Raw genomic sequence first — 18941 nt, 5'->3', positions numbered from 1 at the left:
TTGATTTGTGTTTGTTTTCTTCTTCACAGGTAATAATAAGTCGTCAATTCGATCCTGACTTTTTGCTTGAAAATGTCTGACGAATAAACGGTTATTCGTTCTGTTTCCTCACTCTGATTCAGGAGAGCTTCGATACGATGGATCTCTTGAGTGGTTAATGGTGGACAAGAATGTTCACGCAAGTCTTTATACCACTGGTGCAACACGTCTTTGTTCGAGATGAGGCTCCAAGCTTCGTCCAAATACTCGTCCAATTTTTCTTCTTGACTCAACATCAGGCATTTATCGTGTTGAATTTGACTGGGATGATCGTTTTGACATCCATAGCAATTTTTCTTGATCAATTCCGTCATTTTGTCGACCAAGTGTTTGGCAAAACAGCAGACTAAATGGGCTTCTTGTTCTGGCCATCTCGACTTCATTATGATATCTTCTTCGTCTTTGTCTTGAGATTCTTCTTTTTCCACGGTCTCTTCACATTTCATCTCCAAAGTTTCTCCACTAGGTAAAGAGGGATAACAGTCTTCCATGGCTTTCTAATAATCTAGAATGACTTCTCTCAAACTGTTGATTTCTATGGTATTATCGAATTCTGCATACAGGAGGACGTTCACCGTCTCTGTTAGATTTGTAGTAAACTGAAGTTCCACACGAATCTGGCCTGATTTTATAGGGTGGAAATGTCCCTCGTCGCTGCCTTGGTCTGGAGTGAAATCGAAAGCCCACAAAGCGTAGCCTCCTGCATAATCGTCGTACGTAATGCCGTGACTGGTGTTGGTTCCTAACTGTCCGGTAGCTTCGTACAGGGACAAGTACGACCTCAAATAATTCCCGTCACCAAACTTAGGTTCTAAAGGCCGGGTACACAAGGTCTTGCCGTCGTGACTGACTTCGATCTTGGACACATTGTAATGATGAAAGTTGAAAGGATTTTCGTTGTAGGCTCCGTTGAAGGCTGAATTCTTGACGATACCAACAATCAAACGTTTGGGTAACTGTCCTTGGAACAGATGATCTTGGATCATGGATCGGAGTCCAGAGGCAATGGTGAACGTTTTCACTTCCACACGTCGGATCGGATACTTGGCGGTTGTTCTGCTCAATGTTTGACTGATGTCGTTACCTACTTTAGGTAACACTTCCACACGACGCACGTAGAGTCTGGCTTCTAGGATTTTGGTTTTGAAAGTGGCATCATGAGCAGCCATCAAATGGAAAGCGGCACTGCTGCGATTCAGTCTCAAGCGGATATCCACCCCGTTCAGCAAATACTTTTCTTGTAACCACATGTCCAAATGCAAGCGATCCATCAGTTCTAAACTACGACTTTGATGAATTTTCGCTCGTCGGTCTACAAATCCCTTTGAATGTGCAGCATCCGCAGCAAGTACAATAGCGTTGAACTTAGTTGCTGGGTCAGGTTTCCATACCACGCAAGCATCTAGATGAGTATTCTTGGCGTTTATTCCATACGTCAAGAGATTTTCCAGGTACGCTCGATAAGGGTAAGTATCCATGTTGCTGCTGACCAGTTTGTTATTCAAGTACAAGTCCACTTCGCTGAACAAGGAATGCATGAAATTGTTGACGGGAGCTACTGCATCATTATTGTCTAGGTCATCGTTGTTCGCTTCGGTTACTTTGACTTTCAAGTACAGGTAACTGCTATTTAGATCGATGTAATCTTCGGGTTGTCCTTTGATTTCGAACTCGATGGGAGCAGAATCGGTCAAAGAGGAGATAGGAAGAAATTCCACCCATTGGGATTCTTGCATCGTCATCATGGTGGGGGGCATGGCAAACAGATCCAGTTCCGTCTTGGAACAGGCGCAAGACTCTCGGTGCATCATTTTTTCTGTGTTTCAATAATCGAAAACGTCTAAGTCTCGAACGGTTCTTCTTTTCTTGGCCTTTCTCGCTTGAAGTCTGGTGAAAGGGTGTTTTCTTCTTCGTCGTCTCTTTTTGCCTTGTCCTTGCTGAATGCTTGACTCGGTAGCGTGCAGGGCATTTATAGGTGTGTCTCGTCGGCCTAAAATGTCTTTGCCCGTTTGCAGCAAGACATTTTTGCCTGCCCTCATGAAGGCTTCTTTAGGGTTTTGTTTGTCGATGATGACATTTTGGAGAAATTCTTTGCCTTGTGTCAGTGCCGCATCTTTCAAGGCGTGCAATCCTCGTGTCACCATCGGTTTCAAGACTGGAGCCACCGAACGAAAGGCCGATTTTAACATGTCTCCTAAACCGTGTCCTCGCTGTCGAGCAACCCCTCGGTACACTGGATACATGACTTACTTACTTACGAGTCGTGAAAGAACCGTTTTCGAAAATGGAGTTTCACCGTGACTTTTCCTTTGGTGAATGGAATATCTTGTCCCAAATCTCCTTTTATAGTAATGTTGACCGTGTCCAAATACGACTTGCTGACCGGCAAATAGTGAGGATGGACAAATTCGCGGTGGACGTGGTAAGTGTTTCCACCTTCCTCGTCAGCGATTGTGGCAGAGTCCACTTTGAAAGGAATGACACGCAGTAACGGCACGGAGGTGTGTCCCACCACGTTGTATTCCACCACATCGGAATACACAAAGATCAAATTCAGTCCTTGGTTCAGTTCTACCGGGGTATGAAAATACTGGCCAAAAGACTCGTTGCTGTAAATGACGGTTTTTTCTTTTAGTGTTTGTTCTACTTTCTTCCTCATCTTTACGTTACCACCCAACATGTCAAACAATTCATCACAAAAATAGAAACCCATGATTTTTTCTCCCTCAGGAAATTTCATCAGGAAGCGACGAGCTGTTTTGTGGTATTCCAGGGTGATAGCTTTGGACTTGAAATTCTTAAAAGCTTCCCCAAACACGCCATTAAACTTGGAGGCTATGGCGCTGACCAAATGTTGACCACTAAAATAATAGCCTGAGGGAATGAACAACTCATAGTCGGTCCACTTTGGATTGACTTTGTTTTGTTTTTTATGGGGATATTTGTTATTCTCATTCATCCACTTTTGCAATGGTTCGTCATAAACTTCCACCGTAAATTTACTTTGATCGTCAATGACATTCAGGACTTGGGTTGGGTGAATCATTTCCACTAAAGCCACTTCCCAATGGGCTTCGTGATCTAAGGGGATGGCCTGAGGTAATTTGGCCGTGTAACAGCACAACGTGTTGTTGGGAAACACCTCCATGGAACTGTCACTGGGTAAGGTTAAGTAAAATTGGTTTTGGTGACTCATAATTCCAGAGTTCTGTGGCTGTCCGAGGGGATATTACTGGACGTCAGAGGCGTGTCTCCGCCCAAAATGGGGTTCTGGTTGTGGTTGTTGGAGTGGTGACTGGCACTGGCACTGGACACAACGTTCCCGTTCGAGGAGAATTTCAGGGAGGGATTGGGAAGCAGGTAACCGATGCAACTGCTCAATAAAATGGTCCACAATTGTTTGTCTCCTTGTTGCAAACTCAAATTGGCGATGGCTGCCCCGATGACACAATACACCACGAAGATTTGGCAGAAAAAGACGATTTGCGTTTTAGGCACACGTTCTCCACACCACACCCACAAGGGTTGTTTTTGTAAATCTTGCACAGAAGAACTAGGGGAAGAAGGACTGGTCGACGTAGCTGCGTCTGATGTGTGAAAGGGCATGATGGTCACTTCTTCTTTTTATAGTCGATGACTTGCGAAGCGTCGATCCAAGAATCGAAACTGGGTGGATATCCTTTCCAACGTACTTTGACTTCTTTGACACGTCGTTTGCCCACTTTACGGGTTCTGCGTTCGAGAATGCTTTCGATGTCGTACACGTCGTCTTCTTTTTTGGTGACACGTTGTAACTCGGGCAAATAAAACGTTCCTTTGAGTACTTCTCCGTTCATGTCTTCCAATTTATAGACGGCAGGATGACGGCCATGCACTCGTCCAGTGACGCGAAACAATTCGGTCGTCCAGTTAGGTAAGTAACCTTTGTCGAAAGTGCGTTTGGTTTTGCCAATGCGCACCCAATCTCCTACGGTCAACTCTCCACTTTTCTTGGGGACAGCCCTCGTCGGGGACGTACCGAACAGGCGCTCAAACACCAGCACTTCGTTGTCGGGAGTCACTTCTTGCGGGGCACGTCCGATGCTTCGATGGTAAGATTGGTTGTACGCTTGCACCAGGTGCGGTAAGATGTCGATGTACTTCAGAGTGTCGTGATGTGTAAAATATTTCCACATGCGTTCTTTCAAAGTGCGTTGAAAACGTTCCACGATGCTGGCTTTGGTTTCGGGATTCTCGGTGGTAAAAAAATGAATGTCACGTTTCTTTAATTCTTTTTGGAAAGCTTGGTTCAGAAATTCGGTGCCTTTGTCCGTTTGCCATCGAAGAGGGTGACAACCGCTTTGTTTCAACACCCGTTGCAGGGCTCGCACTAACTCGCTGCTGGATTTGGATGTCAAGGGCACGACCCAGGCAAATTTGGAAAAGACGTCGATGACACAAAACAAATATTTGTAACCACGATTGTAGCTGGCCAAATGAGAGACATCGGCTAAATCGGCTTGCCATTGATGATCGATGCCTTCCACTCGGGTGCGACTTCTGGCAAACTTGCGTCGAATGGGTTTGTGTAAAGTGTAGGTAGCTTGTTCTTGTAACCATCGTTGCACTTGAGGTAAACGGAGACTTTTCAGCCGCGTTTTGGCAGCACGATACAATTTTTGAACTCCTGCGTAACCTGCAGGATGCGAGGGATCGTAGTAAATGCTGGCTAAGACTTTTTCCATTTTTTATTTTGTGTGTTAATAAGTCACCCACTCTTCGGTGATGCTACTTTGGGTGGGACGAAAGGGTGGTTTGGAAACGGATTTACGTGTCCGATGGGCTACGGGAGTAGAAGTCGAAGGTAGTGGTGGTGGAGGTGGAGGTGGCAATGGAATGACTTTGGTTTTCTTTTCTTTTTTCACTTCTGGTTTCCCTTCTTTCTTTTTCACTTCTGTCGAAGAAGGCGTGGACATCATCTTTTTAACCCAAGCTTTCATTTCTTCTCGTTGGGGTGTGGGGGACGGGGTCAACAAGGATCCTGCAATCTTACTCGAAATGGGAGCTGCTGACGGTGTTTGAAACACTTCGCGCATCTCTTCTTCCTCAGGTCTTTGTGGGGTAGCATCTCTGGTAACCCTTGGGGATGGTAGTGGTGGTGGTGGTGGTGGTGGTAATGATGGTGCTGGACTTTTCATCAAGGTCTTAAAATCTTTTAGAGTGGGTAAAGCTGTTTCGTCTAAAGCTTTCTGGTGAAAGAGTTGCAGTCTTTGCAAGAGTTGACCATACTTTTGCGATTTTTCTGTTTCGGACAAATCTTGGCGATCCATCAAGGATTGCAATTCGTGTTGTAACTGGGACATCTCGCTCAAATTGGGATTGGGAGGTAAATGCGGGGTGCGTTGTTCTTGCCACCGATGGTATTCCATCCATCGTTTGTAAGGCACTAAAGCTAGTTTTCGTCCTTCCATGGGGTTGTCAGGGATGAATTCTGAGATCTTGGGACTTCCGAAGGCCTTTTTATCTTGCTCCCATCAGTCCTCCCAACATGGTTCCCAAGACTCCTTTTAGTATGGGGCCTAACAAGAGAGGTAAAATGCCTCCACGTTGGACCAACATCTTCTTTTTTTGACGAATGGGAATTTTCTTTTGAACCATTTTCCGAAGAACGTGACGATGTTTGCCTAAGCATTGTTTCTGGTGTTTGGACAAAGGGATCGTGCCTTTCAAAACGTTCAAACAACATTCGCACACGGTATCGATGACCTCTTTGGAGGCCGTTTGAATGAGTTTTTTTCGTAGGGGTGGAGAAGCTTTGGACAGGACAGATAACATGTCCCCATGTTTGGCTAAACGTGGTGGCAGTCCTTTCCTTTTTTTTCCTTGGGGTTTTCTGGAGGGTGACATTTTTGCTTGTGGGTTCCGGGACATTCACCGAACAGACACTAACGTCGATGACTTAACGCACACCCTTTTATCTTTTTTTTCTGGGACTATCGCTTTGTCATAAAGGTGACAATGTTTTTCCGAAAATCGCCAAGGAATCCTCCCCTTTGTTGACGCCCCTTTTTCTTGGAACGACTGTGTCTTTTTCTAGGGTAACGTCGATGCTTGGCTAAGCGCTTTGTCGGATGACGCGTCTGCCTTTGTCTCTTTCTTTTGTGGCTTCTTGGAGGTGACATCTTTTACAAGTTCACTGATACCCCCGACTTGGTCACAGGTCTTTTTATACTGGAACGCGTCGCCACTGATTGTCTTTACGTTTTATCAGTTTGAGGACAGGCATGACACGTCGTGCAGGGGTACGTAACGGACTAAATCGAGCCAGTTCTTGCTTGGACAAATCCAGTAAACTTTGTAACATGCCCGATCTTTCATGGACTTTGATTTTGGGAGAAGGTACTTTGTGAGCAGCAGCCACTGCCGCTAAATTGGAAGTTCCTGCCACTGGGGAAGTTCTTTTGGGGGTCATCAACGGAGAAGTTCTTGGTGTGATCAACGTCTCCAAGTACTCTTCAGTTCCTGGTGACATCAACGGAGAAGTGGACAAACGTGAGGCTGCCGGAGACGCTGTGGCAGGTCGTGGCTTGCGAGTGTAAGGTTGCGTCCTGGCCGAAGTGCCTCTCTTGCGACTAGTTTTCTTCTTCTTCTTCTGTGGACTTTTCTTTTTCTGGGGACTTTTTCTCTGTTTCTTTTTCTGGGGGCTTCTTTTCTTTTTCCGGGGTGATGGTGGTGGTGTCTGGTAAGAGGAGGGTCCTGCCACTGGAGAAGTTATTCTTCTTGGGGACCTGGTCTTTTTCTTTTTCTTCTTGGGGCTTCGTTGGACTTTTGTCTTGGGGATAACTTTGGGGGCATTAGGATCCCATCTTAAGAGTGAGCGAATGATGACCCCTCCTAGAGTACCGCTCCCTCCAGGTTTCAAAATGATTTGTTTTTTGGTTTGAGTGTCGATGCGGGGATCGGCCAGTTGGACCAAAGCGACTTTGTTTCGATCGAAAAAGCGTTGGGTTTGATGAGGAATCTGAATGATTCCTTGGAGTAATTGACGTGCCGTCACCGTGAACCATCGTAAGACTTCTTTGAGACTAGCTTCTAAGACACGAGCTCGTGTTTGTGGATCTTTTTCTCGACTGATGCCATACAAGGCACGAATCAATTTGACGGGAAGATGTGACTGAAGGGACGTCATGTTCACACTGTGTGAGACAGACGAAAAAGGGTCTGAGGTTTTTATAGATTTTTTTATGGGGAGTGAAATGAAGTCGAGGACGGAGACGTGTACAGGACAGGCCCTCCGTCTTGGCACCAGTGGTGAAACAAGTGGGTACGAAATCGCAAATCCTCGGGAGTCGTAGGTTTCAAATCGACGAGTAAATAGGCGTGTGGCGTTTGAGTGGCATCGTCGTACGCCTGAGTCAGCCAAGGCGTTCCTAACTGTTTGGCTAAGACTTGCACTTGCGATTTATCTCGAGGGCTTTTAAACAAGACCACGTAATGCGCATTGAGACTGATGGTGCGATGGGCTTTACTTTGTTGAAACAAATTTTGGGTGATGTAAATGACACTGGCATTACGGTGATGCCCTTTGCGCGTAAACCACAATTTAATTTCTTCTTCGTCTTCTCCTAACATGTCGTCGAAAATGACCAAATGGGTTAGACGGGAGTCAGAGACGATGCCATCGTCTTCTTTAGGAATGCCTTCCACAAACACGATGGAATCGCCTTGACTTTCTCGCAAGAGGCTGTACGCCGATTGCCACTCTTTGTAACACCACACGATCCGTTGAGGGGGCCGATCGATCAAATGATGTTTATGTTCGATCAAACGTTTGACGAATTCGGTTTTGCCAGAACCGCTAGGGCCAGCAATGAGCATGTTAAAGGGATGGCGAAGATACAAAGCCTCCCAACTGGCACGATCTAAGTGTTCGTCGATGACTTTGACAGTAGAGGAAGAGGGAGCAGAGACAGCAGAGGTAGCCATGGTGTGAGAAATGTCACTTGTGACACGAAAAACAAACAAGACAAGAGTTTATATACTTTTTCAGAACACGTTTATTGAATGTTTCAAATATGAACACGAAAGACAAAAATACATACAACCCAAATAGTGATGTACAGGAATATAAAACACAGCAAAGCGATCAAAGTGGAATATAAACAAGTGTCTGTACAACGTGTTTTGGGTAACCAAGATGTCCTAGGGACAGTGTGTAATGTTCTTACAGTCTCTACATGAGGTATTGTCACACAAGTGTCCTCCCGGAATGACCTTTCAGGAATGTCCATGACAGTCCTGTCCTGAAGCGAGTGGTTGTTCTCGGTGACGGGTTCTTCTGGCACCGTCACTAACACAGGTTGAAAAGTAACTTTTTTCCTTGAACAACTCTTGTGCATACTGGGCCACTTCTTGGGTCCAAACCTCAAAACCCCCCTTTTTCCAGTCACGAACATCTGTCCAATGAGGGTGTAAGTCACAAGCTACACACACATCGTCATACACGTCTTGGGTAGCTAAAAGTTGACGAATCTTTTTTTCCTGTTGAGGTCGAGAAGTATCCAGATGAAACCGCAAGGCTTTGAGCAAAAGGAGTTTTTCGTGACCATTTAAGGCCATGGAGGTGGTAAGTACTGATCGTAAAGAGTCCACAAAGAATCGGCTGGTAAACGAAATCCCAAAAAACAAGTCACTAAGACACACACCACTTGTCGTCCCAAATTGAACGGATACAGTTCTTGTAATAATTGATGGTAATGATCCACGGTTTGAATATGGTCATTAAGTTCCTTCCACGGAATCTGTTGAATGATATGTGACATAATCCGTGGCATGGCAAGTTGATTTTATAGTGTCTTTGTTTCGGAAGCAATAAAGGTAATTTCTAACCAAACACGTTCGTTCTCCAGTAGGGAATTTAAATGTTACATACTGTAACTGAAACGTCAGAGTTTGTCTAGATGTTTCGTCTTTTTCTAAGCAGATTCCATGTAACAAATGTTGGTAATCCTTTAACTCGTCTTCCTCAATACGTTGCAGTAAGTGAATCTCCAAGTAACCAAAATTACGAACGTCTAGCCCATCATCATCATTCATATACTGAAAGTATTCAACAAGGTCTGACCAGTGAAAAAATTTCTGACGAATCAGTCCTCTTATACCATTCAGGTACCAGTGGTTAAAGATCTGGTGACGTAACGGATGCAATTGTTCTTTACGTTTGACTTGTATTTTGACTAGCTCTCGGTAAATCCTTTCTCTCAACTCCTCAGGCAAGCCCAAAATGTACTCTTGTAAAGTATCCATAAGTATATACACTGTTTTTGGAATCGCTGGGTGGTAGCCAATAGCCTCGTTTAACTTTGTGCCTAATGTAATATCCACTCATAATCAGTCGTCTTGTACTTTGGAACAGAGCATAATTTAAAAACGGATGAATCACTTTGAGTTTGCGTTTCACTTGTATTTTGATCAGTTCTCGGTAAATGCGTTCTCTCAACTCCACAGGCAAAGCACGAATGTTCTCTAGCAAAGTATCCATGAATAGGTCATTACTAAATCCTCTTTGGTCTGACACAAGAAATGTACTCTTTGCACAAACATGGTTTCACTTCAGTGTCAAATTTAAATCGTTGAGTCACTAATCTACACATTACAATTCGTTCAGAAGTTTCCTCTTTCACCAAGTTGACATTGTGTTCAAGATGTTGGTAATTCGTTAACTCTTCCTCTGGAATTCGATGAAGTACGTTTACAATGATGTAACTACAATCGTCCATACCAAACCAATCCTTTTTAAAACTAGAGGATCGTTGATCAATGTCTGTCCGATGGAACACTTTCAATTGAATCAATCCTTGTATAGCCTTCAGGTACCAGTGGTTCAAACACCGGTGACGTAACGGATGCAATTGTTCTTTACGTTTCACTTGTATTTTGACCAGCTCTCGATAAATGCGTTCTCTCAACTCCACAGGCAAAGCACGAATGTTCTCTTGTAAAGTATCCATGAACAGATTATTATGGTAAGAAGTTACTTCAATGTCTCGGTCCCACTAAGGGTAAGTAATGACAATTCGGTGACCATCGAGCATGTTCTACGTAGGCCGAATCTTGCGGTTCCCAGTGGTGAAGTGACACACTGCAACTGAAGCACTTGACTTTATCTCCTTCGCCCAAGTAGAAAAATCCGGCTCTGGCTAATTCTTCAGGGGTCGGTCCTCCCAGATACTTAGGCCATTTTCCTTTGAACGATTGAAGACGATTTTCAAAGTCGCAGTATTCCGACAAACGCACAGGAAACGAATATTCGTTTTTCACAGGTTCGTTTCGATGAGGGTTGAGTGAAATGGGTAGGAGTTTGCTCAGGGCTGGATGACATCCGTAGGGAGGTAAACGTGAAGGTCGACATTCCCCTTTAAAACGAAACCCAGTAAAATGTCCAAGAGGACGAGCAGCATCGCTTTCGCATCCCACAGGTTTGACACGCACAGCATCACTTTCCATGATAGGGGTAGGGGCACTAAAGTTCCCATGATGCTTTACGGCATCGCTCAGGTCACAAGGTACAGCATCGGTCCCATCGCAAGGCTCACAATCGCACTCGTCTGCAAACTCCGTTACGCAATTACAATGGTAACCACATGGACAATCGCAGTTTCCTTCCGGACATTTTCCGTCGCAGAGCCTGGGTCTTATCCATCCAATATTAGTCACACTAGAGGAAGATACAACTTTTTTACAATCCCCAAACTGGAACGATGTCTCTTTCAAAGTATTCATCTTGTTTGCTCGGTCTTGGTAGTCACAATGAACTATCGATCTTGTCTAGGGTTCCTTTTTATATACAAACCAATACCGACGTGACCGTACGGTAAGGTGAAATGATTGGGAAGTCTCACTCGCTTCTGGTACACGATTTGATAGACTTTTTCCAAGGGTCGACTGACGATGTGGTGAGTGGGTAAACGTACAATCTTGTTCGGTTGATAGGTGGTCACTTTAAAGTTTCCATCCTCTCCCGATTGCAAGGCTTCTTTCAATACCCCAAAGTTGACCACTCGACTGGTACGATAATTCAGAGTCAGTCCTTTCACTTTGCACATCGTGTGCACTTCTCCTTGTTTGTCCCGGTATTCGTAGCCGTAATTTTTGGGACCGCCACTGACGAAACTTAGAATCTTGTCGTCGGGATGCTCGTCTGTCCAGGCTCCTAAACGGTCTCCTTCGATGTCAGGGTGATGTTGAATCGGGTGATGGATGTAAATGCAACTGTCCGTGTCAAAGTACAGGACGCGTTCTTCTAACAGTTCTAAAGCTTCGTACAATTTTAAGCGAGCATGGGCTGTCACGTAAGCCGCAATGATGACATTTCCAAAAGGGTCGTCTTGTACAAAGTCCAGATCTTCTTCGTAATTGACCAAGATCAAATTCTCTCGAACGACGTCCACGTGTTTCATGTATTTGGTTTTGTCGTGAATCATCTGGAAGTAGCGGGAAGGTTCTGTCAAATATTCCGTCTTGGGTAAACACGGTCGTTGTGCCATTTTACCCCACAAGCAATTTAACATCACTTTGGCAAACGATCGCCTGCCTTCGTTTTTCTCGATGTGGTCTAAAGTGATACCTTCTTGTTCGTAATATTTCTCATTGAATTGTATTTGGTCTTCGGGAGTGTGACACCAGGAAGGATAGCCGCTGGCTTCTTGCTTCAGTTTCAAAAAGGCATCCACGTAGTCGGCGAAAATGCCTTTCTGCGTGGGGTCGCCCTTGCGGTACTGTTGTGTCTTGGGAAAGTGGCAAATTTCGTACACTTCTAACAGTTGGTATCCCATGTCCAGAGCTTTGAACAATTCTACGCTGACCCAGGTTCCCGTCAAGGCCCGTTCTTCCTGGCTGTGATGACAAGGCTGGTCTTGGTTGCACGTTTCGGCACAAGTACGGCACAAGGGAAACATCAGTTTGCCTTGACAATGGTGAGGTAAGACGGGATGGTATAGGTTCGTGGGAGGCAAAACTTTACACTTGATCAAGCCTTCGTATTGTCGAATGTTTTTCAGGTCGATGTGTTCCGTCAGCAATTGCGGGTGCCCTACAGGAAAGCGACAATATTTACACACGTAGGGATACAGCGAACACACGTCCAAGTATTTGATTTCTTCTCCTTTCTCTTCGTCGGCTTGGTACAGCAAACAGGTGGCATTGGTCCTTCCTCCGTACAAACTATCCCTCGGGTTCAGCGGGTCCATGAACCGGTAACTTTCCACGAGGCGTTTAAACTCGGGATCGGTTTTCATACGGTGATCGTACTCGTGTTCCCACATTTCCACCACTTGGTATCCTTGCTGTTCTAACTTTAGGCGTCGCTGACAAGTGTCCTGGTACAAGTCTTCCATGGTTCGTTGCAAAAACTGATTTTTAGTGTCACGGTCAGGGTAACAGACGGGACATCCGTGAAATAAGCAACCGTTAAACTCGTACACGATCTTGGGGTTTTCTAAGTCCCAACCATCGACCGAATACGTTCCGATGGTCTTTTCGCCTCCTCCGTTGCGGGCATGCTGAATCCACTTGTCTTCCTTGTCGCACAAGTAATGTAACCAACGTAGGGCTTTGACCGAGTATTGACGTTTGACAAAGTGGGTCGTTTGAGGACTGATGACAGCCACGGTGTTTTCAGGCATGAATCGTTGTCGATACACTAAGGAACACGCTTTGGCAATGGTGCAAGCTTCTTTCAAAGGATCGACCCCTCCGTGTTCCATGAACAGTTCTCGAAATTTTCCACAGCAACGCCGTAAAATGTCCACGTCGGAACGACAATACTTTAACATTTCTTCCTGAAAGTCGAAGGGGTCAGAGGCGTGAGCCTGATACCAAGCGTAGAAAGCTTCTCGTTGTTCGGTACGCATGTTGTCGGGGTCGTAATAGTGAGCCTCAGGCAAATGGGGTAGAACGGCGTGTTGATTGGCTTCCGTATTGAAAAAGTGTGGAAAGTACCCTTTAGCCATTTCTGTCATTCCAAACGTTTTAGGCATTCGACTCAAAGGCATGGCCAAATAGCTCATCGAATCTTTAAACTGTACTTGTCCCACTTGCATGAAAATGATTTTGGCTCCGTTCAAAGTCACTTTAGGACACTCGGTGCCTTGTTCCGTATAGTACCTCAAAAGAAACTGTCCATCGTATCCGGAGAAATTGTGAGCCATCACCGTGGCATGACGATGACAATCTCCGTAACGTTCGATGTCCTCTTGGCTCCACGTCTTGTCGACGGGGTCTAAGACCCACTGGGCAAAATCAGCTAACGTGTTTGGCCCCCGAAAGATTTTTTCACGTCCTCCGGGTATCTTGCTGCAGTGAGGGCAATGACTGAAGATAGGTTCTTGAATGCACTTCTCGCACGCTCGATGAGCCACGCAGAAATTAGGAATGTGAATGCCGGTCTCTTGCATGCATTCGAAATCGAAAAAGATGAAATTGCCTTTCTTCTTGTGACCGTCCTCTTTCTCTGGTGGGGGTTGGTATTTTTGCACGTAACATTGGTGTTCCAAGTCCACGATGTGGTGACAAATGTGACATTTTTTCTTTCCTGAACATACGTGTGCCTTGGTATTATTGGTACGTATGACTTGTTCACACGTAGAGCACAATCTCAGCAGTTGACAAGCGCATTTCTTCTGTGAACCTTGCGTCTTCAAATGTTGTTGGTAACAGGTAGGGCTGACAAACGTGCGCAGACAAGTTGAACAAGGCACTGGTTCTTCGCTCAGACAGGGTGAAGAGGCCAAACATCCTGTGCATTTCCATCCGCAATGCTTGTGTTGCTCTCGATTGTTATAACCATGGTCACATTTCTCACAGTAATAACTGTATTTCAGGAATCCGGTGATACTGGTAATGGTATCGAAATGGTCATCGTGATGATAAAGATGAATGTATTTTCCGTCCTTAAAGTCTTGGCCTCGAAACAACAGAGGTCCGCGCACTTCTTGAGGGTGCACTTTCAAGGTGTAGCGTGGAGCTAGGGTATCTTGCAATTTTTGCATCTCAGGAATGCCACAGGGTGTGTCTTTGGACAGTCCGGCTTGTTGTAACAGGAGTTCTGCTTCGTTTCGTTGTTTGGCTCGGTCGGAACGTTGAATAGTGTCCCAGGTTCTTTTCCATTCTACCGTGTCGTTCTTGTTGGCATAGGTTCGTCCCACCACGATGGCACGGGCTAAGCACATCTGGTCATGAGGGTTGTCAATTCGGACGAGACTCTTTTTGGTGTTGCGAAGGTCGTCCACCAATAACATCTTTTTGCGTCCTGTCCCTTGAGGAGGAGAGACGTGGGTCATGTCCAGTGTGGCTTTACCATCGGTGATGTCAAACTGATCATTAGATTGTTGTACGTGTTGAATCTTGTCCATGACTTTGGAAGCAGTCAATTCTGCAGGGGTGCTAAACTCGATCCAAACAGGGGATTTCAAACCGTCGTGTTGTATGGAAAGTCTCAAGCGATCGTCTTCTTTGGGTTGACATTGTCGCTTGAGTGCAGTGAGCAAAGAATCCCACACCTCAGTGATGAACACTTCTGCTTTCTCTAACGGCACTTCAGCCTTGAAATCTTTAAACTTCACCGTGTATTTGTAAGCCGTGGTTCTAAATTTTCTAGAGGAGCGCTTTTCCGTCTCTCGAATGGAATAGTACTTTTCAGGGTTGACAAAGGGTGGTGAACTTGGTTTAGAGGGTTCGGATTCTGGTTCACTCATGTCCTCTTCAAAATCACTGGCATGAATTTGTGCCAAGATTTCAGCCCTGGTACGAGGCGATAGATCACGTTTCTGCCTCTTACTTTCTTCTTCTTTCTTCTCGAATGAATGGGATCGTTTCATCTTGAAAGCAAAAAGTCAAATGACTCAAGTTCAAACACCATAAACTACTTTATAGTCATAGCAGACCAGCGTATATAAAAGGGTGTGTGTCTTGTCCTTTCACTATTCATTTCACTCTCAAGCCGAACACAACGATGGAAGAGACTGACCAGATGGAACGTTTCGTCAGAGCTTTGCGAGGGGTCATTAGAAAATTCTCTTCAGACCAGCCTACGGACTACTCTCCTTCCTTTAGAGATAAAAGTCAAGATACTTGCTATATCTGTCAGAAGAAAGGGCATTGGTCTTCAGAGTGTCCAGACCGTCAAAAAAGAAAAAAAACAGGGGATAAAAAAGACAAAAGTCAAGATACCTGTTATTATTGTAAAGAAAAAGGACATTGGTCTCCAGATTGCCCAAAAAAGAAACAAGAGGAGTCAGAAGAAAAGAGGAATTCTTCAGAAGAAGAGAGGGATTCTTCAGAGGAAGAGAGGGATTCTTCTGAGGAAGAAAGAAGACAGGTGAAGAAAAAGAAACAGGAGAAAAAAAGAAGAAGGGAAGAAAGCGAGGAGGAAGAAGAGGAAAAGAGTGTGACGGTGAAGAAATTCAAAAAACAGAGAGACTAAACAAGGAGACAGAAGAAATCAATGAACTTTTTATTAAAGTGTTGTGTTGTGAATTGTGAATTGGATTGTAAAAAATGGATAAAAGAATAAATGAATGATATAAGGTAAGAGTCTTTGAGTTTTGATTTTAAAATAAGAAGCTACACTCACGCACTCATACACAGACACGTACTATAAGGGTAAAATGGGTGGGTTTTTTTTTTTTTTGAGTTATTGGCAAATTGAAATTGTATTTCTTTTCGAGAAATGTGGGTGGCCCTGAAAAGGGCCTTTTTTTCTTTATGGTGCAGGGGTGAGTTTAAGCAATCAATTTTAACTGCCTTAAGCCTTTGCCACGGCCAAGGCCTACTTCTGGACTGCGTAATGATGATGATAATGATTGGGTTGAAATCACTAAGGGTGGTACGGTAGGCTTAGTCACAGGGTTGACATGTTTAGCTCGGGAAGGTCGTATTCTCTTCGGTCGTGATAAAGAAGTCTGATACATTTGTTTCAGACTTCTTAACTCCGCTAAAATGTCCAACAGTACCGTGACCGTTTGATTTTCACCCTCTTGTTTCTTTGCTGCTACTACTTCTTCTTGCTGTTGCTGCTGTTGTTTTTTTCTTACCTCTTCTTCTTGCTGCTGTTGCTGTAGGAGAAAAACTTGTTCGGCTTCCTTTTGTCGTTGTATAAATTTCTCCAATTCTTCTTTCTGTCTCTGTCTAAAATTCTCCACTTGCGGTAATGAAGAAGGTAACGAAGGTTCCGGAACAAATTCTTGCGAGGAGAGAAAATCCACAAAATCCCAATTCACCTCTTCTGAAAGTAAGTCCGAGTTCCCTTGGGCAGTCTCTCCTGCTGGTGCACCCCAATGGATCGTTTTCTGAGTTTCCGTCATGTTGAATCACTGTCGCATAGATTGACTGCACACAAGCGCTAGCGAATCTATATAGACTACGTGACGTCACAGACTGCACTCTTACGATTGGATGCGGGCTGACTGAATTCTGTAACGCGTGTTCGGATTGGTGAATGAACTCAATCCGTTTCAATCCTTCCTGTCCCTATAAATAAGCGCCGTTCACTGCATTGATTCACCTATTCTCGGAGCCTCAACATGTGGACAGACGTTGAATCTTCAACCCTTGTGTCAACAATGATGTTCAGGACGGACATGCTCATGTATGTCCGATCCAAGTGGACCGTTGTCCACAGGACCAACAGCAGCCTGTGGATAAGAAGAGTCTATATAGAGAGACAAGGTTGCCTCAAGAGGACTCTGATGTATGGCCCTGCTGTAAGACGAAGTTTGAGGAAAAGAAGATGTCGCAAATGCCCTCTATGTTAAGGGCATATTAACATAAACCAAAGGCCCTTTTCAGGGCCAGCCATATTTCTCGAAAAGAGATAGCCTTTCCATTGCCTACCCCTTTTTTAAAAATTTAAAGAAAAAAATCCCATGTTAAATTCCCCTTGTCCCTAAACAAGCCCAAACTCTATTCCCATGTTAAATTCCCCTTGTCCGTAAAGTGCCCCACGATTTTTCGCCATGTTAATTCCCCTTGTCCGTAAAGTGCCCCACGATTTTTCTCCATGTTAATTTTCCATTGTCCGTAAAGTGCCCCAAGGGGTCTTGTAATGCTAATTTCCATTGTCCGTAAAGTGCCCCCCTTTACTACTACCGTGATATTCTCGATCATGCTTTCCTCGATAAAAAGGGTCAACATATGGAATCTGGATTCCACCCTGAGTAACAAGTGGTTTTGAACATCCTGGCTGCTTTAGTACTAACAGTGGGAAATAAATCTTTTTAATTTAGGAGCACAAAACTTACAGTTATCTTAACAACTACTATGCATATGAGGTGTGTGGGAATATATATATTAGCCATCAAGTAGTATCTTCACCGAGTAAAACTGTCAACGGTACAGAAGCTGAAACAGGTACAGACGCAATCATTAGCTAATGGATCTAAATGCTGGAAAAACAACAAAGCCATCATCAAGAAACTGTATGCATCCCACACCAAGTGCTTAATAAGAATAAGAATTGTTTTGCATAACATGGTACGGAATGATGAATTGAAGTCAACATAGCGCAAGGCCTGTATAAGAAGCGGTAAAAGGAATGTAGATGGAGATCGCTTGGACATGTTTTAAGAATACACCGATACAGCCTGCCCAACATGACAATGAAATGGACACAACATGGGAAGCGTGGAGGATGGCGCCCGAAAAGACATGGAGACACTCCATGGAAAAATATCTCAGACATATCAACCTGACATGATCAACAGTAGGTCGCAAGGCAGCAGAACCCAAGGATTGAAGAAAACTCGAAAATATCTCATGTGCCACCTGTGGGGAAGATGAGAGAGAGAGAGAGAGAGAGAGAGAGAGAGAGAGAGAGAGAGGGAGAGAGAGAGAGAGAGAATTCTTACAACGTAATGCTGCTGTCAGTTATTAATAACTGTAGGTAAAAACGTTGTGTTTCACAGACATGAAGAAACAAAACAGATAACTTAATAACTTGCTAAAGTAATTTATTCATAGAACATTGCTACCGTCATGGATCGAAATGTGTTACAGTACTTAAAGGTATTCTAGAAAGCTATGCTGACATTACCTTGCACAATTTCTGTCACACATCGGGCACCTGACGTCAATCTAAAAATGCAAAATGTTTTCAGCTAAAATTATTAAGAACGATAATAGTTCTCATTTAAAGGCACATATTCCTTTGCAAGGTGATCATTCCATGCAAAATCTATTTTTAAGTGAGTCCTAATTTCCTTTGTAACGTGATCATTCTTTACAATAAGTATTTAACAGAGTCGTAATTTCTATAAGTATTTAAAAGAGTCGTAATTTCTATAAGTATTTAAAAGAGTCGTAATTTCTATAAGTATTTAACAGAGTCGTAATTTCTACCTCTTTGTCTCGAATTACGAGGATACTGCCAAATGCAATTGAGCATTGCTTATTTATTTTAATGAAATTATAACATATACTCGTTTGCTATATTATTTTAATGATTGATAACTGAATACAAAATCAGCGCATATAGCAACAATTATATCACTCATATGGTAAGGTAAAAAGCAAGTCTTCTAAATACGTGCGGTATAAATAAAGATCTGCCTCCATCTTTCTGTGTTTAGATGCAGTACATTTTTAAATACAAGACAAATTCAGATAGCTTACCCATACTGATCGGTGCCCCAAACACATATTTGGTAATCACCAATTTGCGACAACTTGGGTAGCCAGTATATCTCAATTTTTGTCACATTACGTCTCCCATACTTAGCATCATCATCCAATATTGTATAATTTGCATATGCTGGCGCACTTACTTGAAAGTCAGTAGTTCTAAAAAAAGAAGTCAAAAGGGTGCACCACTATTAGCTAGAACTGATTATACGAAAATTTTTCGAATAAAATATCTAGTTGGAAATAAC

The 18941-nt window shown here is 43.9% G+C and overlaps 1 protein-coding gene across 1 annotated transcript in view; it reads right to left on the bottom strand.

Annotated features, from left to right (window-relative positions):
- Positions 1-18941, bottom strand: part of LOC149804495 (uncharacterized) — a 90786-nt gene that overhangs the window by 48349 nt on the left and 23496 nt on the right. The window contains exons 7-8 of the mRNA XM_089933044.1: positions 18685-18852; positions 18107-18147 (exon numbers count right to left, since the gene is read on the bottom strand). Coding sequence (XP_089789170.1) covers positions 18107-18147; positions 18685-18852 — 209 coding nt within the window. The remainder of the gene's footprint in view (positions 1-18106; positions 18148-18684; positions 18853-18941) is intronic.

This window comes from Sinohyriopsis cumingii, chromosome 2 (genome assembly GCF_028554795.1).
Source record: "Sinohyriopsis cumingii isolate HCF-2022 chromosome 2, ASM2855479v2, whole genome shotgun sequence".
Lineage (NCBI taxonomy): Eukaryota > Metazoa > Mollusca > Bivalvia > Unionida > Unionidae > Sinohyriopsis > Sinohyriopsis cumingii.
The sequence above is the reverse complement of the archived record's forward strand: the minus strand, read 5'-3'. Positions and strand labels throughout refer to the sequence as shown.